Below are 25081 nucleotides of genomic sequence, written 5' to 3'. Positions count from 1 at the left end.
GCAATTTGGTAGTATTGAAGAAGTGCCTTAACAACTTTATAACAATTCAATAGCCATGGAATGTTAATAACAAAAAGAAAAGAATGATGGGGGGGGAAAAGAGTAACATGTGTTATGTAAATGAAATATTATATTGATAATTTTTATAGCATTTATGACTTATACTTGTACGAACTATGTTATTTCTAATCACATGATTAACTTATAATTACTCATCACGTCATAACTACTACGATTTTTTTTTTTTTTTTTTTTTTTTTTTTTATTTTAAACCACTAAAATGACAGTGACACAAAAAAAAATATAGTATTATTATTATCTATTTAGTAGCCGAAATAACTAATAGCCATTGCCTTTAAAACCAAATCTAAATCTAAATCTAAAGTTAAAGCTAAATTAAAAAAAAGAAAATTCGCACCAACTACAAAATGTCTGAAACTAATGGGACATATTTTAAATATTTGAATCAGATCTTCAAAGAGTTTGTGCAGAATTATATTGAAATAAACCAAAATAAATCATTAATTATACTAGATTTTAATAACCCAAAAAAAAACTTTAATGAGACCTCAAACTCACTGAATTTCAATATTTTTATTAACCAAGTACAGCAACGATTTGGTTCAAGTTTTGACCTCTATGAGAACCAGCAACCTTTTATTGGAACGGCTCCTAATACCAATGAAATTAACATTAATGAAAATAATTTTTTCAATAAACATAACCATTTATTACTTTTTTTAAATACAACCAGGTCTGGATCCGCTCACAGGCATTTTGGAATCACTTTTAAACAGTTTATAGGTACTATATTTTTATCTTTTCTTTTTTCAGGCTCTCAAATAATTTTATTTAGTTTTTTAAGAACAAAATTTAAAACACTATATCAACCAAATCTTTTTTTAAAAAAATTAAAAGAAACGTTGAATAAAAAAAAAAGAGAGAAAAGAAATAATAAATCGTCTACAATCGAAACAACCACCACCACCACTACTACTACCACCAGCAGTACTACTCCTAATACTATAAACAATAGTAGCAATTTTTCAGCTAATAGTACGAAGAAGAAGAAGAAAAATGAACAGGTTTCCGATAATAATATTTATAATATGATTATTAGTGAGGATGTTAATCACGGCTTATTCAATTGGTTAAAAAAATCCATATTTGATGTGAATCATCAGGACTATTTTCTTTTAGGTTTAGATGCTTATCTATTTATAAGATTTATTACAATGCTAAGTTTTTTCTGCTTTATACTCACCATAGTTATTGTTCCCATACTCATTCCAATTCACTATAATTCAGGTTTCAACAAAAAGAAAACCGTGACAAAATTATTAAATGAACAATTGGGTATTTCCAATAAAACTTTTATTACTAAAAATTTATTGAATAACACACATATTCATGAGGAGTTCATTATAAATTATAACGGGTTAGATAAAATATCAATGTCTAATATCGCCCCAATTTATTCAAATAGATTAATATACCATTTCTTATTAGCAGTATTCACTGTTTTACTTTTCCATTTCTTTCTCATCCATGAACTAAATTTTTATTGTAAAAGCAAAGCAAATTTTTCAAAAATGTTGGAGGAAAATAAAAATGTAAATTTTTTCAAAGAGTTGTGGGATTCAAGAGCTACTCTATTTGTGGACAATGTTCCAAGTAGCATGCTTAAAAATATGGAACTTTTGATATATTTTTTTGAAAAGTTTTGTCCCTGTTCTGTGACTGATATATGGTTTATTCCTAAAAACTATGAGCGTTTTTTCAAGTTTAAAAAAAGACATATAAAAATATTAAATAAAATTGAAAAAATTGAAATGGAATTGTTGTTGAATAATTATTTTCTATTAAATTTCAATGAAGATTTAAAGCCATTATTACTTTCTTCTTTATCCGGCAATAGCAGCTCCTATAATAATGATAATGGTAATAGTACTTCAAATTATTTGATATCTCAATATAAGAACAATCTGCTTTTAGAAAATACGGTCTCATATGAACATCTACGTTTTATTAAAAATGCAAAAATCCATACTTTTATGAACTTTTTTAAAATGAACAATTTGGTAGAAGTTGAATTCAAAAAAATTACATTTAAATTAAAGTTCCTCAAAACCCCCCTACAAATAACATTATACAAACCAATAGTAAATTACAGGTACAAAACATATAGTAAAAACAAAAACACTCTGTTAGACAACTGTGTTTACAGCTACATAGAAAATTTACAAAAATGGGGAAACTTTAAAGAGATTATTCTAGATAAGTCACAACCAGCAAAGCCAAATAAAGGTAAAAATAAATGCAAGGTCCCTTTGGTGGCCAACTACAACTACGATTTCAAATCATTTCACAAAAAGGCATTTATTAAGTTCAAAAGCATATATATGGCCGATATATATCATCAGCTTTTATTGTCAGACCATATAAACCTTTTAAATAATAAAATTGTGGGTACAAATCTGAAAGATATAATATGGGATAATTTAACTTGTTCAAGCTCCACTTTATTATTTATCAGAAATTTAATTGGCAATTTGTGTACTTTTGCGGTTATTATAGGTTGGGTTGTTCCAGTGGCCTTTGTTGGATTGACCTCCCAGATTCCCTATTTGACTAAATTGGTTCCGTTTTTATCAATAATTAACACTTTTCCTCCGCTCATCACTGAACTTTTGGAAAATATCATTCCAGTTTTAACCTTGATGTTTTTGACAGAAATAGTTCCAGACATTTTCCGGTGGTTAAGCTGGTTAAAGGGGGGGAAAACTCAATCAGCAATTGAGCTTGATACGCAAAAGTGTTTTTATTTCTTCCTATTTGTACATGTCTTTCTAGTTGTCACCATATCGTCTGGTATTTCTGTAATGATTGAAAAGTTAATTCGTAGTCCAGTAAGTATTCCCCATTTATTAGCCAATAATTTACCTAAATGCTCCAATTTTTTTTGCTCATTTGTTATTATTAGAGGCCTATCTTACTTTAGCGCAAATCTTTTGAGAAGTAAAGAGTTGCTTAAAACCATTTTTTACTATCCTTTAGTGGATATAACCCCAAGGAAAAAATTTGAAAGGTTAACTAATTTACCAACATATAAATGGGGTTCAATATATCCAATGTTTTCTATGCTAGCAAGTATTAGTATTATATACAGTGTTATTGCACCAATAATATTGCCATTATCACTTTTAGCCTTTTTGTTGGTTCTAATTTCATTTAGATATTCAATAAAATATCAATACTCCTTGAGAAATCACTCAGAATCTTTTGGTTTGTTTTATCCAACGGCTTTGTTTCAAATGTATAGCGGCATTTATTGTTTAGAAATTTGTTTGCTTGGTTTATTTCTGTTATCCTCTTCATTCAAGTTGTCCATAAGTATGGTATTATTTTTAATCTTTACGGGAATTTGTCACTACCAAATACAATCTAATTTTAATAACTTGTTGTCCAATACTTCAATCACTTTTTATCATCCAAGAGTGCAGGTATCTCAAAAGGAGCCAACAGTTGGTTCAGATATCCAAGATTTAATTATGAAACCTAAAATATTTCCTGAATTTCTCCAGACTGGATTAAACGACTTTATATGGTTACCAAAAGATTACAAAGGATTTACCAACGAGCAAATTAAAAAGCTTAAAAGTAATTACGGTTCAAATATAAAGGTGTCTACAGCACATTACAAATTGAATCTTTCTGGAGATATTATTATGCTGTAAAGAATTATCAAAACACATGCGACAGTATCTACTATATATATATATATGTGTGTGTGTGTATATTCATTTACTTGTTAGTGAAGATACATCAGTATCGGAGAAATCAGGTACTTCCTGTCTAGTATTCTTACTACGAGGCCATAAACTTGGCAATTTGATAAATTGAAACCTAGGTTCTACACATCTTTCAACAAACCATTTCTTTATTTGATATTCTATAACAGATGCTATTTTAGGGATATTTTCAAGTTTTGATCTAGCACCAATTAAAGACTGTATATCAAATTCCATTTTATATTCAGGCGAAAACGAAAACATTAAATAATACGAATTATTAGTGTTATTTTCATCAGCATTATCATTATCATTAGCATCAGCATTATCACCATCATCATTATGGTTAGCAGTAATATCATCTTTAACACTGTCATGATCATCACTAGCATTAGCATCTTTTTTATGACTTTTGTCAGAAGCTGCATTTTTATCTTCCAAATCATCTTCAACATCAGCTGGAACAAACTCTTCTCCGTTCGTCAAAGACACAGTTAAGCATGCTTGGAATCTAACGATAGATACTGTCAATTCAATTGGTAAAGCTGCTGTAAAAGGTTGTGGGAAATTCATTAATAATTTAGTTTCCACACCAATGGCCAAACGATCACTTAGGTCTATATCTATTTTAGCTTCCAATCTTTTTTTGTTAGAACTAGGTGAATATTGAATCCTACAATTAGAAAATATAGGGAAGTCGTCTCCAATATCTAACTCAGTCACTTTAATAGAATCAATGAAATCAGGCAATTCTTCATACTTCCTTTGAATAAAAGAATTTAATGAATGTACTATGTTATCCTTAGATAAAGCCTCTTCTCTAAATTGATGAAGGGTTTGTGCAATTAACACATTAAACCAATCTAAAGATTCCGGTTGATGAGTGTCAACATCATAGTAAGTTTTTTCTAGTATAGAATTTAACTGTTTGGAGCTATCGGTATCTTGTTCATCAGTTACATCATTTACACGTTCTTTTCCACCTAGTTTTATGATACTTGAGTTTTGAGAAATTTTGGAAAAAATAGACAACGAATGAGTTGGGTTAGGTGATCTTGCATCACTGAAAATGAAAAACCTTAAAAAAAAAATTAAAACCACTATTACGGAAAGTTGACCTATTATGAAACCTTGGGTAAATGACCATGTATGGAAAGATAGTATTGAAGAACCTGTTTGAAGGTTAAATGATTTAGGGTTTTCTAGGTAACGAGATATAACAGATTCGAGATCTTGAGAAGTAACATTCTTTGACATGAGTGTTTTTATGTGTGCATGTATGTATGTGTGTATATTTTTTTATAATATCCACCATAGTTTTTAAAATTCAAACTTTATTTGTGATAGATATTTTTTCCAAAAAAAAAAAAAAAAAAACAAAAAAATATTTGTTCCTTTTTCTTATTTTTTTTTTTTTTTTTTTTTTTTTTTGTTTTTTTCTTTTACTGCAACTTCTAAGAATTTGCATATTACAGAACTAAACAACGATTAATTACATTCCTCGAGGCCCATTATTTAAACTAAGATAGAAATTTCATAAAGCAATTCAATATTGTACATGCTCCTAGTAAATATATATATATATATATATATATATATACATATAAAGAAGAAAAAAAAAGGAATTGTCTATCTCCTACTATTTTTTTTTTTCTTTTTACCATCATTTTTCTTTTGTCTCTTTATGTAACGATCTTGATCTTCTTTACGATCTTTTTGAGTTTTCTTGTACGATCGCTCAACATCTTCTCTAGCTTCTTGTTGCTTTCTCTTTCTAGCATTGGTTGGTTTTTTCGTTTCAGAAAGCACTTGTAACATTTTTGAGTTTTTCTTTTCCTTTTCGCTTTGAAACCAAGTTCTTTTTGGTCTACTCTGAATTTCTTGTTTATGTTTTAACATATTCTCACCCTTTTTAATTTCCATTTCAGCCCTCAATATTTCCTTTTCTTGTTTTTCTTCCTCCAAAACATCATCTATCACCTCTGTTTTAGCATCAATTATCTTATTTATGTTTTCTACATCATTCCAATTAACGTTTCTGCCTAAAGCTTTACCACGACCAGTACTTGAAGAAAGCGAACTAATAGCTGATCTGACAATGGCTCTATCTTGGGCACTTTCTCCCACAAATGAGACCGAGCGACCCTCTCTGCCAGCTCTTGCCGTACGACCAACTCTATGCAAATAAATTTCATAAGTTTTAGGCATATCAAAGTTTATAACCACTTCGATCTTTGGAATATCTAACCCTCTAGAAGCCAAATCAGTACAAATCAAAACTGGAACTACCAAATTCTTAAAATTGGTAACAGATTGCAACCGTTGTTCTTGTGATAAGGACCCGTGCAATTCTGCTGCTTTCATACCCAATAAACCCAAGATAATTCTTAATCTATGGGCCATTTCTTTCCGTGAAACAAAAACGACAATTCTTGATTGCCCCGCATTATCAAGCTTTTTCAATAGATTAAATAATAGAGCCGGTTTCAAATTTTCTCTTTTACGAATACGAACAAACTCTTGGGTCAATTTATTAGCTGCTTGCTTTGGAGGATCAATCATAATCCTAACGGGTTGTTTCAAAGATAATGAGATTAATTGTTTAATACGAGAATTCATCGTTGCAGAAAATAGCATAGTTTGTCTTTTGCTTGGTAGTAAAGACATAATTTCACTTAACTCATCCTGGAACCCTTCCTCTAACATTCTATCGGCTTCATCTAGGACTAAAATTTCTACAGAATCCACTGAAAATGAGGGTGAGTTCCTAATATGGTCAATAAATCTACCTGGAGTTGCAATAACAATATCTGGTCTGCTTTTCAATTGCTGTTCTTGCTGTCTTAAATTCAAACCACCGACAGCTAACCCAAAGGAAACACCGTTGACAAATTTAGCAATTTTTTTACCCACATCAGAAATTTGAAGTGCCAATTCACGGGTTGGCGTTAGCACAATAACCCTTGTAGCTGGCATTGTGGTTGGCTTGTATAATAAACGTTCAATGATCGGAATCATAAACGCAGCGGTTTTACCAGAACCAGTAACAGCACCAGCAATGATATCTTTACCTAATAAGGCAATTGGAATGGAGGCACTTTGAATCGGAGATGGAGTAGTATAACCTAAAGCGTTTAAACCTTTTAGGATTGGACGAGACAACGATAATGAATTAAACGATTTATGAACTGATTTTTTGGCGTCTTCACTTTCTGTGTGAGGAGCATAAAATGCGGCTTCAGCTTCTTTTGAATCTTTTTCTTCCACATCATCCTTATTTATCTTGCCGTCTAAAATTAATTCTTCCTTCTCATTTTCACTTTCTTTTTCATCATCATCATTATCTTCTTCTTCTTCTTCCTCTTCATGTTTTTGAAGCATTGTTCCCATACCAAATCCATCCATAGCTAATTCATCATCATCCTCTTTTTCTTTTTCTTTTTCTTTTTCTTTTTCTTTTTCTTCTTCTTCATTTTCCAAACCTACAATATTAACTAAACCACCCTTTCTTTTAATAATTCCATCTAAATCAACATATTTATTGGTAGTATCCTCTTTGTCTTCATCATCACCAAAATTCCAACCATTCTCAGTTCCAGTGATATAGGTATCTTCTTCGTTTAAATTGAATTGAAAATCAGGGTTAATATCTTCGTGTACATCCTCATCTATATCATCGGTTTGCTTTTTTACTTTATTTGATTTTTTTGTCTTTGTCTTTTTTTTCGATTTCTTAACGGTAACAGTATCACGTTCTTCGTCTGCATCGGATATTTCTAAATCAGGAATATCATCTTCGCTATCACTGATAGTTGGAACAAAATCAACGTCAAACTTCTTGCTCAATTTCCCGTCTACCATTTTAGTTGTTTCGATGCTACAAGTTTATGTGTGTGTGTTTTGTTGTGTTCTTCTTGAGATTAAATTATCAACTAACTGGGAGATATATATATAAAAAAAAAAAAAAAAAAAAAAAAACTTTATTTGTATAGTTAGTTATTTCTTTTTATTTTTCGTTTTTTTTTAATATATATCGCAATACCAAAAAGCCTGAAAAAAAAAATTGAAAAAAAAAAAAGAAATGGTCAAAAATATACAAAAAGCATTTTAGCAAAGTCCGAAGTCCGAGAGTACCATTATAAAAAATATGATACAAATGGCGCCAATTTGTTTATTTTTGCCTTTTTTTTTTTATATATATAAATATAAATGGAAATATAAATGGAAATATAAATGGAAATGCCGTTTGAAAGGCACGTTAATTTAATATTTATTAGTAGGTAATACACATCTTTTAATAGCAAATGGAAAAAAAAGAAAAAGAAAAGCCTTATAAATCTAATAGATTTAGTGCAAATGAGTCAATGCAGAAAAAAAAAAAAAGAATAAAACAAAATGTATAAAACGATAAGCATTTTTGATAAACTTGAAAAGAAAGAAGGAAAAAGGAGTGAAAAAAAAAAAAAAAAAAAAGTTCTTTTGGCTACCAGTGAAGAAGCTGCTTAATTGATTCCTCTATTTTCTCATCATTCATTTATTCATTCATTCCTTGGCATATATATATACTTCTAATACGCATTTTTGAAAATCATCTTATATAAAAATAATAAGTTTTAACTATTTTCTCTCTCTCTCTATATATATATATATATATTTTTTTATTAAAATGTATTCATTAAACAAGCACTATGTGTAATCCAAATATAATCAATTATTTGAGTTATTTCTTCATCTCTTCATTTGATAAGATTGCTAAATACTATCACACATAATAACCAAAAACTAAACACATTTCACATATATACAACAAATGGAAAGGTTATTAAACAGTATAAGGTCCCAAGGAACTGACAGTACAAAGGTGAAAAGTGATTCATTTGTCAGTAATATTAATAGTAATAGCATAATTAGTCAATCAGAAAAGAACACTAATGATTGTAAAGAGCATACATATTTTAACGATGATTTAGAACTTTCCAATGAAAGCAAAACAGTTCATTCCAATAACGATATTAATAATGATAATAATGATAATGTTCGTATAGAACAAACTAATACTGACAAATTAAAACAGGATTTATCAGTTAGACATTTAGTATTTTTAGCAGTAGGCGGCAGTATAGGTACCGGTTTATTTGTTAACAGTGGACAAGCATTAACTACGGGCGGTCCAGCCTCGTTAGTCATTGATTGGACTATTATAAGTACTGCATTATTTACGGTCATGAACGCACTAGGAGAATTGGCTGCTGTTTATCCCGTAAATGGCGGTTTTAATGTATATTTTACAAGATTTATTGAACCTTCATATGCATTTGCTGTTGTAAGCAATTATGCTCTTCAATGGTTGGTCTTGCTTCCATTAGAACTAGTTGCTGCATCTATTACTATTCAATATTGGAACAGAACTATTAACTCCGACGCATGGGTGGTTATTTTTTACGTGGCCATTGTATTGGCAAATTTTTTAGATGTCAAGTCTTTTGGTGAAACCGAATTTGTGTTGAGTTTAATTAAAATTTTAGCGATAATCGGATTCTTCATATTGGGTATAGTATTGACTTGTGGTGGTGGGCCAACCCACAAATATATTGGAGGTGCATATTGGCATGATCCCGGTGCTTTTGTTGGTTATACAAAGGGACACAGATTTCAAGGTTTGGCCAGTAATTTTGTGGTTGCTGGTTTTAGCTTCAGTGGAGTAGAAACATGTTGTTTGGCTGCTGCCGAAAGCAGCAATCCAAGAAAAACATTGCCTAGTTCTTCCAAAAAATCTTTTTGGATTATTTCATTATCATATATCACTGTATTGACTTTGGTGGGTTGTTTAGTTCCCTACAATGACCCAAGGTTACTAAATGGCTCCAGTTCAGTAGATGCAGCCGCATCTCCTTTAGTTATTGCCATTGAAAATGCAAAGATTAAGGGTTTGCCATCATTAATGAATGCTATTATACTGATTGCTATCATTTCAGTAGCCAATAGCGCAGTCTATGCTTGTTCAAGGTCCATTGCATCCATGGCTGAGATTGGGTATTGTCCAAAAATTATGGGGCATGTTGATAAAAAGGGTAGACCAATTTATGCTATTATCGCAACTTTGATTTTTGGGTTATTATCATTTGTTGCTGCTAGTGATAAAGAGTCTGAAGTTTTCACGTGGTTGAGTGCTCTATCTGGATTGTCAACATTATTTTGCTGGTTATCTATTAATTTAGCACATGTTAGATTCCGTTATGCGATGAAGGTACAAAATAAATCTCTTGATGATCTACCCTATTTATCTTTGACGGGTGTATGGGGTTCAGTTTATGGTATTTTTATTATTATTTTAATTTTGATTGCATCTTTCTGGACTTCATTGTTTCCTGTTGGTGGTGATGGCGCTGATGCAGAATCATTTTTTGAGGGATACCTATCATTTCCTATTTTAATTGCATGTTATATTGGACATAAAATATATTCCAAAAATTGGAAATTATATGTTAAAGCAGATGAAATGGATCTAGATAGTGGGAAAAGAGATGTTGATCCAGTTGTTTTAAAACACGAAATTGAAGTTGAAAAGGAGATATTAAGACAAAAATCCTTATTGGTTAGGCTATATCATACTTGGTGCTGATTATTTATGTAGTGATGTAGATCTATTTTACTGTAGTTTGTATTATTTAAAATTGCAATGATCGTTCTTTTTTTTTTTTTTTTAATTATTGTTGCATTGGTTGTTTAATCTTAAAATACTGGCAATTGTTACCATTATGTAATAATCACGTGACTTTTAGAAAAGCAAAAAGATGTAACTTATCGTACAAAATGATGCGAAAAAAATAAATTAATGAAAAAAAAAAAAAAAAAAAAAAAAAAAAAAAAAAAGAAATAATTTTTTGTCTAATTTTTCCTTTTTAAGAGTAAAAAAAAGAACAAACAAACTAAAAAAAAATTTAATCTGTATGACAAAAAAAAAAGAAATACAAAAAAAAATTTTTTTTCTTCTTTTTATATTTTTATTTTTTTTTTTTTTTTTTTATTTTATACATTGAAACCATCTACTTTATTGGAAGTTAATAAAAAAAAAAAAAAGAAAGGAAAAAAAAGAAAGGAAAAAGAAAAGAAAAAAATCAATACCAGGGAAACATGTCCACCACACACTGTAGATTTTATGAGAATAAGTACCCAGAAGTTGATGATGTTGTTATGGTCAATGTTCAGCAGATTGCCGAAATGGGGGCTTATGTTAAATTATTAGAATATGATAATATTGAAGGTATGGTTCTATTAAGTGAATTATCCAGAAGACGTATTCGTTCCATTCAAAAATTGATTCGTGTTGGTAAAAATGAAGTTGTTGTTGTTTTACGTGTTGACAAAGAAAAGGGTTACATCGATTTGTCCAAAAGACGTGTCTCATCTGAAGATATTATCAAATGTGAAGAGAGATATCAGAAGTCTAAAGCCGTTAACGCTATTTTAAGACAATGTGCTGAGAAATACAATATTCCATTGGAGACCCTATATGAATCTATTGCTTGGCCATTAAGTCGAAAATACGGACATGCTTATGATGCTTTTAAAATGTCTATTACTGATCCTAGTATTTTAGAAACAGAGATTAAAGCACCAAGTGTTGAGGTTTTAAAAGATTTGCAAGCCCAGATTGCTAGACGTCTAACCCCGCAAGCTGTTAAGATCAGATCTGATGTGGAAGTTTCCTGTTTTGGCTATGAAGGTATCGATGCAATTAAAGAAGCTTTAAAGGCAGCAGAGGATGTATCAACTGAACAAATGCAAATAAAAGTAAAATTGGTTGCCGCTCCATTATATGTTTTAACCACACAAGCGTTGGATAAAACTAAAGGTATTGAGCACTTGGAAAAGGCCATTAATAAGATTTCAGAAGTCATCACAAAGTTTAACGGTGTTTGCAATGTCACAATGACTCCAAAGGCCGTTACTGCTACGGAAGATGCCGAATTGAAGGCATTATTGGAAAACAAAGAATTGGATGATAGAAGTGATTCTGATGAAGATGAGGATGAAGATGATAACGAATGATTAGAAAGATGGTAGTGTGAAACCTGTCGTGATGTTGGTAGAGCAAGGAAAGGATAAAAAAAAGACAAAAAGAGACAAAATGTATAATATACATGTATACTTGTTACATAATGTGTATGTGTTTTGTTTTTGTTTTGTTATGTTTTGTTTTCCTTTATGTGTATGATATATAAAAAAACTATTGAGTTTTATATTAAAATTTTGTCATATATGATGATGATTATTATTTTCTTTATTTATCTTTTCTTTATTTTTTTTGAAGCGATTGGCCAATTCCGTATGGTATTTCGGACTTTGAAGTTTTTCTTGCTTTTTCTTGCTTTTTTTTTTTTTTTTTGAATGTGTGGGGGGGGGGGGGGGGTAAGGGTCGTGAACAAGGAAAAGGGAAAACGAGACAGGGGAAGTCAAGACAAGAGAAAACGAGACAAGGGAAGTCGAGACACGGGAAGTCGAGACAAGGGAAGTCGAGACAAGGGAAGTCAAGACAAGGGAAGTCAAGACAAGGGAAGTCAAGACAAGGGAAAACGAAACAGGGAAAGTCGAGAAATGGCAAAACGAGAAATGGCAAAACGAGAAATGGGAAAACGAGAAATGGGAAAACGAGAAATGGGAAAATGAGAAATGGGAAAATGAGAAATGGGAAAATGAGAAATGGGAAAACGAGAAATTAGAAAATGAGAAAACGGGAAAATGAGAAAACGGGAAAAGGGAAAAGAAAAGACGAGAAAAAGAAAAACGAGAACAGGGGAAAAAGGGAAGGGATGTACTTTGTTTCTCCAAATATATTAATTAAATAATTAATTGTATCTATTTCTCAATTTTAAGACTGATGACCCCCTTAAATATTAAGTATTTAAACAATAACGTACAATATCAAAATGATTAGCAAGATTTTTTTATTTTCATTAAATAATCAAAAAACTGAAAACTTAAAAAAAAAAGATAAAGAAATAAAAACAACACCAATAACAAATATACTAAAATAAACATGTCTGAAACCCGTCCAGCCACCCATTCGGGTTCTTGGTATAGCTCAAATGTCTCTTCTCTAAGTGCATTGTTCAGCGATATCATTACCGAACCTGAAGATAATACAAGTCCAAAGGCAAGAATTATACTAGCACCCCATGCTGGCTACCAATACTGTGGCAGAATCTTGGGGAAAGCATATAGCCGTTTAGCCATCGATGCAAACACTACTAATATTTTTGTATTAGGTCCCTCGCATCATCTGTATTTTCAAAATAGGGCATGTGTCTCCAAATTCAGGCGTTGTGAAACTCCATTTGGCGATTTGCATGTCAATACTGATATAACCAGAGAACTAATTAATCGTGGTATAGACAATCCCTTTATCTATTTGGAAAAAGAGGCAGATAAAGACGAACACTGTTTGGAAATGCAATTTAGTACTATTAAATACCTTTTGAATAAGGCTGATAACACACACGCTAAAATTATTCCCATTTTGATTTCTCATAATGTGAGAAATATTGACTTTGCCATTGGTGAGACTTTAAGAGAATATATGGATAATGATTCCCATTCACTTTTTATCATCAGTTCGGATTTTTGCCACTGGGGGTTTAGATTTGATTATACTGCATATGTACATAGTAATGAAGAATTGGAAAAAGCGTACCGAGAATGTAATAAAATAACTCAGTTGCAATCTGCTATTCAAAGGAAGTTAACCATTCCGATCTATAAATCTATAGAAATCATCGATAAGGGTGCAATGAGAGTTTTGGAAGATGAATCAGGAATAGAGGCTTATGATGCATTTAAGAAATATTTAGAGGTCACTGGTGATACTATCTGTGGCGAACGACCACTTTCTGTTATATTATGTGCATTGGGTGACAAAAAAACTTCTTTTAAATGGTGCGCTTATTCGCAGAGTAACCAATGTACGCGGTTAACCGAAAGCAGTGTTAGTTATGCCGCAGGATATTGTGTTTTATGATTTACTTAACGTTTTTATTATTATTATTATTACTTCTTATTACCAAACCGGTATGATTTTTATTTAAAAAATGTTGTTTATTTCTGTTACTACATATATATATATATATGTATGTATGTATATATCTATTTTAGCTGTCAATCTTTATATACATATATATCTATATTTCTGATGTATTCTACTGGTTTAAATTAATTTATGTTTTATGAAATATTTTTTTTTTTATCTAATTACGTTAAATTTTTTTTTTTTTTTTTTTTTTTTTTTTCTCGTGGTTATGTATATAGTTGGATGGCAAAGGAAAGAAGAGAAATATTAAAGTAAAAAGTTTAAACTTGCTATGGTCCAAAATAAACTTTAGAAATCATTTTCCGTTGAAATTTCTTTTTTACAGGATTCTTGCTGACTGGCACAATTTCCTCTATTACCTGAATAAATTTCTTCAATTTGAAAAGATGTTAGTCCTTTTGTTTCTGGCACCATAAAGAAAACGAAAAAAATTGAGATTAACATGAAAGCTGCAAATACATAACCAAAACTAAAACCAATCTTAGAAGTAATAATTGGTGTGAAAAACCCTATCAAAAAATTAAATAGCCAATTAAATAAAGTGGAAATAGCCATGCATAAATTCTTGCAATGAGCAGGGAACAATTCAGAAATAACAACAAAACTGACTGGGCCCAAAGTAATCGCAAAGGAAATTATGAAAAGACAAGTGAAAAGTATCATTATTATTGTGGCCACATGAATAGCACCACCACAAAACTGTCCAACAGAAGCATAAACAAACATGGAGATAAAGCATCCTATGGAACCATAAAACAATAGTTTTTTGCGCCCCAATTTATCAACTAGGGATATGCCACTTAACGTGGTACCAAAGTTAACAGCAGACAAAATAATAGCAGTTAAATATGGGTCAGAACTACCAATAGAATCAAATAATGAGGTGCCGTAATAAAAGAAGTAATTCACACCAGAAGTTTGTTGAAAAACCATAATCATGATTCCGATAAATAAACGTAAGTATAATGAATTCCCATTTTTTAATGGATTAAAAAAAAACACTTTTTTATTGTTTGTATTTTCTTGTTTCAATTTTTTTTCTTGCAAGTAAATTGGAGACTCGGGAGCAATTATTACAGCAATAAATACAAAAAAAGCCCATAAAATACCAATAGCTATTGGAATAATCCACTGTCGATTAGTTGCTGAAGATAATAGAATTTTCACACAAATGAAATTAGTAACATTACCAGCCAAGATACCAAAGGTACACATGACTTGATACATAGAAATCATTCTACCACGAATATCAATTGGGGCAGACTCACTGATAAACATAGGACCCAAAACAGAAGTGGACCCCACACCTAAACCAGTGAAAATTCTTCCGATGAAAAACTGATACCATTTACCAGAAACAGATGTTATTTGAATAAATAAGCCGATTAAATAAACAATCAAAGCTAGGTATATACCGATTTTTCTACCATAAGTGTCACCTATTCTAGCCAAGCTTAATCCCCCAGCAGCACAACCAATATTAAAAATAGAGATGATTCCACCGACCAATAAAGAGGGCAAATATTTCTCACCAGTAATTGAATCAATTCGAGTGCCAAAATGATTTTTGAAGCTTGTCATGTTGGTAATACCACCAATAGTACCAACGTCCCAGCCAAATATTAATCCCGTAAAAGAAAGGAAAATACATATCAAAGTTAAACCAGCCCGTGAGCTAGAATTATCATTAGTCAAAGATTTGTTTGCTATAATTGCAATCGAATCAATAGTATTTTCTCCCTCGTTTTCTTTTGAAGAGATGGTTTCTTCATTAGTGTAAGAAGCTACAGAATAAAAGTCATTATTGTTTGTTGAATTAATGGAGAAGTTTTCGGAGGAACTTGTCGAAACCATAGATGTTGCAGTTAAACTTTTTTTATTAGCTGCTGAAAGCATTATTTGAGAAACTTTTTTTATTTTTTTTTTCCTGTTATTCTATTTGTTTAATAGAATAATATTTACTGGAGAGTTGTTTTTTTATTTTCTTTTTCTTTTTAAAAATAAGAAAGAAAATTTATTTTGAATTGATATAGCGATTTGCTTAAAAGATTTAAAAAAAAAAGAAAAAAAAAAAAAAAAAAAAGTATCGACCTTTATTAAATTTGTTGCAAATGACTCACTTTAAATATAATTTTTGATTTGAAAGATATAAGTTAAAAAATAGAAATAGCATAACCAAAGTTTAGCTTATTGCTATTTTGAGTTTAATAATATTACATATTTTTTATGCTATTATAATTAGGAAAAAAAAAAAAAAAAAAAAGGAAAAAAAGACTGGCACCAGATTTTTGCGCACATATTGCTATTTTAGGAACTTTTGTACTACCAAAAAAATATATATGTGTGGCTTGTAACCTGGATAGAAAAAGGAAAAACATAGCTGATAAACTATATATGAAATATTTACTTTGAAACGGATTAGTTTATATAACCCAAGGGTTTAATACTCTCTATATTTCCAAAAATAATACATTTGTTTTAATTTTCTTTTTTTTTTTTCTTTTTTGGTTTATTTCTGATGACACAAATCAAGATTGAATGTGGAATTTTATACTTTAAAACAATGCTGTGAATTTTTTGCCAAAGTTTGTTGAAGGACCGGGTCACTAACGTGTCACGTGTTATATATAACCTAAAATAGGGCTTCGTTGTTGTTTTTATTTTTTTTTTTTTTTTTTTTTTTTTTTTTTTTTTGAACATTTCTTTTTTTTTTTTTTCTTTTTTTTTTTCAAATAAAATCAAATTCTTTGAAGAAAAAAAAATTTTAAAATATATCTTAAAGCTGATGTTAAAAAGAAAAGAAAAAATATATTACTACTAAAAGTAACCTTTTATTGGATTTACATGTCAAATTTTTATCATCATCTTTAACTCTTTTAACATAAAAAAGTAAAATAAAGGCTTTAAGAAAGAAAAGAAAAAAGAAATTCCTATTTGTGTAAGTTATAAAATAAAAATAGAAACAAAAACAAAAAAATAAAGATGACTAAAACCAAATCTAATAAAGTCAATACTTCAAAGGAAACCATCCCAAAAAAAAGAATCGAAAATGCTGTAAAATCCATTGAAAAATATTTAAAAGATAAAAAAATTGAAATTTCTGAAAGGAATCAAAAAGTATTGTTAGAAGACGATGAAGAAGAATTATTAGACAGTTTACAACTAATTGCCATTAACAACAAAACATTTACAGGTACTCCAAATAAATTAATATTTAAGCCATTGTTACTCCCAGTTGAAAATTCCTTGTATTCAAAATGGTTAAAAGCTTCTGTTGATTTACCAAAAGATTTCCAGACTTTGTTGATTTTGAAGGAAAATGATGCTGAAAAGTTAAATTTGGATATTGATAATGAAGAATCTATTTTATATAAATTAAAAGAAAAGGAAGGTATTGTTATTAATAATGTTATCACTGGTAAAGATTTGAAGACTACATACAAATCTTTTGAGAAGAGAAGAGTTTTCATAAACACTTTTAGTTTGATTTTAACCGATGATTCTTTGGTTACAACTTTACCAAAATTATTAGGTAGTAAAGCTTACAACAAAATTACCACTACTCCTATACCTATTAAGACACGTAATGGTAGTAATAGCAAGCATACTTTGAGTGAAACGGTATTGTATAATTCTATTAAAAAAATATACTTGAATAAAATACCAGCTAAAGTTCCAAGAGGTACCACTATGAATATTCATCTAGGTGCCTTAAACTGGTTTACTAATAAGGAAATGGTGGAAAATATTGAATCTATTACTAAGTTTCTACTTTCAAATAAACAATATTCTTTGAGAACCATTTTATTGAAATCTAATTTTTCACCTGCATTGCCATTATTTTTCAATGAAGAATCTATCAAAGATTTATATGAAAAGGAAGAAGCATCCGAAATTACCAATGAACACAACACAATTGAAATTGATGGAGTTACAATTGAGTTGTCTAATTTTAATAAGGCGTTATTGGAAATTTCTAACCCTGATGAGTTGTCTACGGTATTTTCCAAAGAAATAAATAAAGCCAAGAAGAGAAAGATGGATGAAGAAAATCAAAAAATAGAAGAAGAGTCTCAAAAATCGAAAAAATCAAAGAAAAATGAAAGTTAATTTTCGAACATATATTTAAACAATTTTTTTTTTTTTTTTCTTAATGTAGTTGTTTTTATTCTCATTAGGAAATTACCGATGGATCTATAAATATTTTTTATAAATCGGATTGTTTCTATAGTATTGGAAGGTTATATTTGACTATATGTTTATATCCTTATTTACATACATAGTTGTATAGTTGATATTTGTTTGTATATTATTATTTATCTTTGTTAAGAGAGAGAGAAAGATTTTTTGGACACAAACATATAATGGTAATTATAGCAATGTTATATTATCTTTTATGAGATTCTCTTATAAGCTAGTAAAATATGATAAACTACATCTTACAAGAGTATATTTTTTAATTATTGTAAATAAAGTATTAGCAAAAAATATTTAACTTATTCACGTAGGTTTCATAATTTTATATATATATATATATATATATATGCAATTATGTCAATATTGTTTTTTTTTTTCTAAAAAATAATAAAAATAATATAATTTATTCATAATGGACTTAAGAACCTGTACGGTTTTATGTTCATATCCAAAATAAAACTTTTTTTTTTTTTTTATTATTTATTTATTTTATTTATTTCCTTTTTTTTTTTTTTTTTATTTTTATTTTTATTTTTATTTTTCCCAATTATCAAATGAAAAAAAAAAAATTTAAATAAATACTTAGAATTACAACGATAGTAAAGAAGAAAGAAAAGTATAAATGACTATACTGGACGGGATAGAAGATGCTGTGAAAAAGATTAATGATAAAGCAATTAAATTGGACACTATTTTCAATGAATCAAGTACTTCAAATAATGATCAAGAAATAAAGAGTCTATTGCAAAGCATAAAAAAACAAAATCAGGACATTTTAACTGTGCTGGATGATATAAATAAAAAAATAATTGCAACAAAACCTTGCGATCAAATATTTGTTGCAAACAAACAAATAGATAATCCAATTGGTGATAACATCAATGCTACGACGCCTTCGAAAGATATATCGAACTTTTCAAATAAAAGGCGTTCCCCTAATTCAACATTGTATAAAAGAAGAAAAGAAATCTCTGATAAGCATTCATCAGAAATTGAAAATTTTAACCTGGCAATGAAAGAAGCACCAGAAAGTGTCTCCGAAGTATATTATGAATATGAAAATAAATTAAAAAAACAAGTACAAGATTTTGAGAAAAAATATGGTAAAGGGCAATTATCAAGAATATCAAAAATAAGAACATTACAAAGACGAGGCGCATTAACTAGTGAAATTAATAAATATGCATTGTCACAAAATATCACCACAGAACAGGCTATAGCTTTTTTCCAAAACATAATAGTAGAAAAGAATAAAAGTGTTCCCTGGTTGTATAGCAATTTGGCAAAAGTTTTAAATGAATACGAAATATGAAACAAATAACAATATAATTACAAGATGTACATGAAAAATAAAAATAAAAAATAAGAATGATAGGTATTTTTATTTTTACTTTTATTTTTTTTTTTTTTTTTTTTTTTTTTTTTAACAATGTCCAATGCACATACATATATATATATATATATATGTAATTTGTTTATACTGATATATTAAAATGTAAAATAAAAATTAAAGGTTAATCTTCATTCCTAGATTCTGCACGACTGATTATAGATTTCCAATTACAGTTGAAAACAGCATAGCATTGGGCAAATGACATAAACATCAAGCCTGCCATAACACCTAGCCATAATCCCTCCACACCCATTTTCCACTTAAATGTTAAAAAATATGCCAATGGAACACCGATCAAATAAAATGCAGCAACATTTATGATACCTCCAATCTTCTGCTGGCCTTGACCTCTTAGACATCCTGCTGTACAAGCATTAAACGCATCAAAGATTTCCATTGCTGACAAAATCAATAAAGTCTTAGAGACAATTGAGATAACTTGGCTGTCAGTAGAAAACATATCGGCTATACCATTTCTAAATACAGCAATTATTGTCATATTAACAATACTTGCTGCAAATGATAATAGTAACGAAATTTTACATGTTCTGATACAATTTTCCCAGAGTTTAGCGCCTATAAAATTAGCGACTCTTGTCGAGGTAGAAATACTTATGGAAAATGGAACTTGATAGGCTAAAGATGCTACAGTAGAAACAATTGATTGAGCAGCTAATTCTGCTTCGCCCAAATAACTAGCAAAAACCGTCAAAAGCTCAAAACCTAAAAACTCGGCTTCCACCATGACAATCCCGGGAATAGCTAAATTAAAAATTTTGTTCCAGTTTTTAAAAACTTGATTAAATTTGATTAGTCCACCCCAACACTTCATAGGATTTACCTTATGTTTGGTGAATATTGTATAAGTTATTAGTCCAATACACATTAGCCAATAATTAATGACTACACTTAATGGAGCACCAAGATATCCAATGCCAATAGTTTTATTCCACACCAATACATAGTTCATAATGGCGTTTAATGGAGCACAAAACAACAATATTATGGTAGATGCGTGGAAAATACCTTGACACTGTAAAAATCTTTTCCCGCTTTCAAATAAAATAAAAGCAGGTAAACCAAATGCAACAATTTGCAAATATTTTGCCGCTAATACACACAATTCCCTTTCAGGAATGAAAAGGCACAATAATTGCTCACTCCAAAAAAACCATGTAAATAATATTGGAAGGAAAAGAATCAAACTTATAATGCAGCACCTTTGGAAATATATTCCAACTAAATGATATTTTTCAGCACCATATGCTTGACTACATAAAGTATCTAAGCAGGTACATAAACCTTGTATAGCTGCAAATCCAGTTATATTAGCAGTCATTGAGCCTAAAGTGACCCCGCCTAATTCTTTGGTTCCTAAGTGAGAAACACTAAACACAGATGCCAAAAATAAAGAATTTTGTAGAACGAATGTGAAAACTAAGGGGATAGAGTTTGTAACCAATGTATAACACTCTCTTTTATATGTGGTGGATATGATGGAGCCCGAATCTAGCACGTTTTCCCATGTATTTGTTATATTTTCTTCCTCGCTTTGTTGCCTATTTTCATTGGCATAGTAGTCATTGTCTATAAGCAAGGTCCTTTCTTCTTCTATTAAAGAATTTTCAGAGGAGCCGTTGTCATGTTTGGTATATTTTTTTAAAACTGGTACTGGACCAGGAGTTTGAATTGAAGCATACATTTGCATATTGCCAGTATTGTTGGATGTATGGCACAAGCTACTATTTTCGCTACTATTTAAAGATGACGATGATGGAACGCTTTTTTTTTGCTGTTGAACACCAGCTAATACCTCATAATTTGTCGGTTGTACTGCTGTGCTATCGAAAGCATTATTTATATCTTCTTCATAAAGCTCATCAATATTTCTGTTTATGATACTTGTGGTATTTGTAATGGCGGGTTGTTGAGACAATTCTTCTTCACTTTGCTCTTCAATATTAGTATTTCTTGCTGAGTCAATTGTAGAATTAAATACATAATCGTTTGGAGAATATAATCCACCTTTACCTGTACTTGTTGAATAAACTACGGATGCTCTACCTTCATCTGTTGTAAATTTAAATTGTCTGCCCATTTGTCAGTTATCGTTAGTGTTTTACTTTTTTTCCATGAAAAAAGAGTAAAGGGGGAAGAAAAAGAAAAGAAAAGGAAAGAAAGGAAAAGAAAGGAAAAGAAAGGAAAAGAAAAGAAAAGAAAATGACTAAATGTTCATTATGTTTTAATAATACGTATTGACAGCAACGTGGGATAAAGTGATAAAAAAGGTCAAAAAAAATTAAAACATATAATTTTGTACGATGAAACAAACAGCTTTTATTTTCAATTTAAAATTAAAAATTCACTGATGAAATTGAAATTGCTCTTAAAAAAATGATATTTTCTTATAATTGAAATGTAAACAATAATGCAAAGATTCCATCTTCATCACGTGCCTTTTTCTTTCTTTTTTTTCCTCTTTCTTTTTTCATACGTTTATTACCATCATCATTATTATATAATTTTGGCGGCTAATTCTAGGTTGCATTTTACCATAACGAACAAAAAATAAAAAATAAAAAAACAACAATTCACAACCCATGCAAAGACAATCAAGGAAAAAAGTTTCCAAACCTAAATCTTTATCATCATCATTAAAACAAAGTTCACTAACTAGCTTTTTTGTATCAAAAAAAAATGCAACTACCCAAAGCCCAAATAATAATTCAACTGTAAATATTAAACAACATAGTTCAGGTCCTTTAACAAAATTGGAAAAAAAAAATACTATTCTTGTGGAAGAAAATATTCAGAGAAACAAGTCATATGCAAATAATGAAAATATTACTGCAGATAGCATTAGTGCTATTACCAGTAACAATGGCACCACTATCGGGTCCAGATTTTTCTCTCTTTCTCAAAGATCCTCTCAAAATACTTTAGATAATGATCCCTTTGGAGAAGATGAACCCCTCAATACTCAAGCTAAAATTATGAAATTGAAGCAGAAAACCAACGTGGAAAACTTATTTAATAATAAATCAAGAACTTCTTCAAGCGGTTTGATTTCTTTAAGTAGAAATAATAGTGGATTTGACGATATAAAATATAACCCTTCTTTTACTTATAAAAACAGCATATCTAATAGCAATGGAAATTCACCAAAAAACAAAGACTATAGCAGCAGTAGTGAAAATGTTTCTCCATCCGTAGATTTAAAAAGCATCTTATCTAATAAATATCAAAAAGATAACGATACATACAAAAAGTTTAAGAAAGATTTGAGAGGGAAATTAAGTAGTACTTTACGAAATAAAAGTAAAAAGGTTGAGAAAAGTGTTACTTTATCTAGAGAGCAACAAAAAGTTGTTGATTATATTATTAATGACAAACTGAACATATTTTATACGGGTAGCGCAGGTACTGGTAAATCTGTTGTTTTACGAACAGTTATTGAAAAATTGAAAAGTATTTACGGAAGGGACGCCATTGCCATCACTGCTTCCACTGGATTAGCGGCAGTCAATATCGGGGGCATCACCATAAACAAATTCTGTGGTTTCGGCATTGGTAAAGGAAGTAACGAGAAATTGGCAAGTATGGTTAAAAACAACAGAAATAGTATAGAACGTTGGAATCGTACCAAAGTTTTGGTTATTGATGAAATTAGTATGATTGACGGTGATTTTTTGGATAAATTAGATTATGTAGGAAGAGCAGTAAGAGGTACTCCTACCAAACCATTTGGTGGTGTCCAAGTGGTTATGACCGGTGATTTTTTCCAATTACCACCCGTTCCGGATAGATTTTCTAAAAAACAACCCAAATTTTGTTTTGAAAGCAAAGTTTGGCAGACCGCCATTAAAAAAACTGTTTTATTAAACAAAGTTTTCAGACAACATGATAACGAATTAATCGATATGTTGAACGCTGTTAGATATGGGGATGGGTTGTCGTCATCTATGATCAACTTTATAAAATCTTTGGAAAGAGAGGTCGTTTATGAAGATGGGATTCAACCGACTGAATTATACCCAACCAGAATGGAAGTCGAATTTGCAAATAACACAAGGTTGAGATCTTTACCAGGAATGGAAGTTAGATTCATAGCGCGCGATATGGTATTTGACATAGAAAATGATACCAAGTTGTTGGATAATTCGTTCTTGGTCGAAAAAGAGTTATTATTGAGAGAAGATGCCCAGGTCATGATGGTGAAGAACATAGATGATACCCTAGTCAATGGGACTGTAGGGATTGTTTTATGTTTTACAACTGATCTTTTGTATACCAAAATTGTTTTACAAAGAAAGCAAGGTGCCAAAAGTTTAAATAATGAATTGATTGATAAGCTAAAATTTTTATCGAAAGCCATAGGGAACCCTAATTTTAGATATGGTGAAGATTACGAGAATTTTTTTACTGCTTTAGTTGGAGATAATGAAAAAAAATTATGGGAATCCTTCATCGACGTTGCTATTAGAGAAAAGTTGGATGATAGATTACCAATAGTGAGATTTTCCACTAACAGTGGAACTGACAGTAGAGATGAATTAGTTAACTTTGATGAATTCACACTTGAAAAACCAAAAACGGCATCTAGGTGGAGGAATAATATTGACCAGCAAGCTGTTAATGGTGCATCAAATACCATATCAAGATCCCAATTACCATTAATCTTATGTTGGGCAGTATCGATTCACAAGGCTCAAGGACAAACAATTGAAAGGTTAAAAGTCAATTTAAAGAAAATATTTGAAGTTGGACAAATTTATGTAGCGCTTTCTAGAGCTGTTTCTAAAGAAACTTTGCAAATTCAGAATTTTGATCCAAGAAAAATCAGGGTCAACAAAAATGTAAAGGATTTTTATAAAGCATTAGAGAAGCTGTAAAATACTGGGTAAAATGAAAAGATATATATATATATATATTTTTTTTTTTTTTTTGTCATCATTTAATTTAACTAATCGGGATAAAATGAGATTTGAAATTCATGTACGAATATCACGTAAGGCATTTATAATATTAAAAAAAGATATCATCGTTGTTTGTTGCTTTCGGCGTCAATTGTAACTACTTTTTTACAATTTTATTTTTTTTGTTCTAAATTTAGAAATGAAAACGAAAATAAAAATTTTTTTTTTCTTATTTTGCTGTTAAAAATAGCTTTTTTCTTTTTAGGTCGCGTATATTGTTTTTTTTTTTTTTTTTTTGAATTGTTCAACGATAGCTAAGCTATTCTTTGTGACATTATTATCTTTTTTTTTTTTTTAAAGTTAAAATAGATTTTTTATAACAGTGATGGTAATATGTTTATTTGTATCCGTTATTAACTTTCTCTGTAACAATGATAGGACTTCATTACAAAGAGTATGAGTTATAGTAGATTACCATTATTGGTTTATTAATAAACCAATAAAATTTGTTTTTATTTTAGATCAAAAGCGATGGAAATATTAATTAATTAATTAAGTAAGTAATTTTTTTTTTCCCTTTTCTGTCTTTTTTTTTTTGTTTTTTCCGTATTTAAATTAAAAAAAAAAAAAAAAAAAAAAAAGTGGTTATTATTTTCCATGTTGCCAGGCAGGCTGTTATATATAAACTACATCCAAA

The 25081-nt window shown here is 29.8% G+C and overlaps 11 protein-coding genes across 11 annotated transcripts; 7 read left to right on the top strand and 4 right to left on the bottom strand.

Annotated features, from left to right (window-relative positions):
* Positions 1-428: 428 nt before the first annotated feature.
* On the top strand, positions 429-3737 carry SPO75 (Spo75p; the record flags this gene model as incomplete). The annotated part of the gene is made up of 3 exons (XM_046079698.1): positions 429-485; positions 612-2758; positions 3497-3737. Coding segments are annotated over 3 exons (2205 nt in total). The 3' UTR covers positions 3498-3737.
* Positions 3738-3800: 63 nt separating this feature from the next.
* On the bottom strand, positions 3801-5048 carry MMM1 (ERMES complex subunit MMM1; the record flags this gene model as incomplete). Its single annotated transcript, XM_046079697.1, has 1 exon — positions 3801-5048. One exon carries the CDS (start codon positions 5046-5048, stop codon positions 3801-3803), a length of 1248 nt encoding a protein of 415 aa, XP_045933330.1.
* A 372-nt stretch (positions 5049-5420) lies between these two features.
* Positions 5421-7652, bottom strand: DRS1 (putative ATP-dependent RNA helicase; the record flags this gene model as incomplete). Its single annotated transcript, XM_046079696.1, has 1 exon — positions 5421-7652. The coding sequence occupies one exon, from the start codon at positions 7650-7652 to the stop codon at positions 5421-5423; it is 2232 nt and encodes a 743-aa protein (XP_045933329.1).
* A 949-nt stretch (positions 7653-8601) lies between these two features.
* Positions 8602-10413, top strand: SCDLUD_004838 (amino acid permease; the record flags this gene model as incomplete). Its single annotated transcript, XM_046079695.1, has 1 exon — positions 8602-10413. One exon carries the CDS (start codon positions 8602-8604, stop codon positions 10411-10413), a length of 1812 nt encoding a protein of 603 aa, XP_045933328.1.
* Positions 10414-10925: 512 nt separating this feature from the next.
* Positions 10926-11843, top strand: SUI2 (translation initiation factor eIF2 subunit alpha; the record flags this gene model as incomplete). The annotated part of the gene is made up of 1 exon (XM_046079694.1): positions 10926-11843. The coding sequence occupies one exon, from the start codon at positions 10926-10928 to the stop codon at positions 11841-11843; it is 918 nt and encodes a 305-aa protein (XP_045933327.1).
* A 988-nt stretch (positions 11844-12831) lies between these two features.
* MHO1 (Mho1p) lies at positions 12832-13809 on the top strand (the record flags this gene model as incomplete). The annotated part of the gene is made up of 1 exon (XM_046079693.1): positions 12832-13809. The coding sequence occupies one exon, from the start codon at positions 12832-12834 to the stop codon at positions 13807-13809; it is 978 nt and encodes a 325-aa protein (XP_045933326.1).
* Positions 13810-14166: 357 nt separating this feature from the next.
* On the bottom strand, positions 14167-15774 carry SCDLUD_004835 (sugar porter family MFS transporter; the record flags this gene model as incomplete). The annotated part of the gene is made up of 1 exon (XM_046079692.1): positions 14167-15774. One exon carries the CDS (start codon positions 15772-15774, stop codon positions 14167-14169), a length of 1608 nt encoding a protein of 535 aa, XP_045933325.1.
* A 1086-nt stretch (positions 15775-16860) lies between these two features.
* CIC1 (Cic1p) lies at positions 16861-17988 on the top strand (the record flags this gene model as incomplete). Its single annotated transcript, XM_046079691.1, has 1 exon — positions 16861-17988. The coding sequence occupies one exon, from the start codon at positions 16861-16863 to the stop codon at positions 17986-17988; it is 1128 nt and encodes a 375-aa protein (XP_045933324.1).
* Positions 17989-18697: 709 nt separating this feature from the next.
* SCDLUD_004833 (uncharacterized protein) lies at positions 18698-19387 on the top strand (the record flags this gene model as incomplete). The annotated part of the gene is made up of 1 exon (XM_046076793.1): positions 18698-19387. One exon carries the CDS (start codon positions 18698-18700, stop codon positions 19385-19387), a length of 690 nt encoding a protein of 229 aa, XP_045933323.1.
* A 202-nt stretch (positions 19388-19589) lies between these two features.
* Positions 19590-21566, bottom strand: ERC1 (Erc1p; the record flags this gene model as incomplete). The annotated part of the gene is made up of 1 exon (XM_046079690.1): positions 19590-21566. One exon carries the CDS (start codon positions 21564-21566, stop codon positions 19590-19592), a length of 1977 nt encoding a protein of 658 aa, XP_045933322.1.
* A 502-nt stretch (positions 21567-22068) lies between these two features.
* On the top strand, positions 22069-24360 carry RRM3 (DNA helicase; the record flags this gene model as incomplete). The annotated part of the gene is made up of 1 exon (XM_046079689.1): positions 22069-24360. One exon carries the CDS (start codon positions 22069-22071, stop codon positions 24358-24360), a length of 2292 nt encoding a protein of 763 aa, XP_045933321.1.
* Positions 24361-25081: the final 721 nt, after the last annotated feature.

This window comes from Saccharomycodes ludwigii, chromosome VI (assembly GCF_020623625.1).
Source record: "Saccharomycodes ludwigii strain NBRC 1722 chromosome VI, whole genome shotgun sequence".
NCBI classification, from domain to species: domain Eukaryota; kingdom Fungi; phylum Ascomycota; class Saccharomycetes; order Saccharomycodales; family Saccharomycodaceae; genus Saccharomycodes; species Saccharomycodes ludwigii.
Note: the sequence above shows the minus strand (reverse complement) of the source record. Positions and strands in the feature narration are given on the sequence as shown.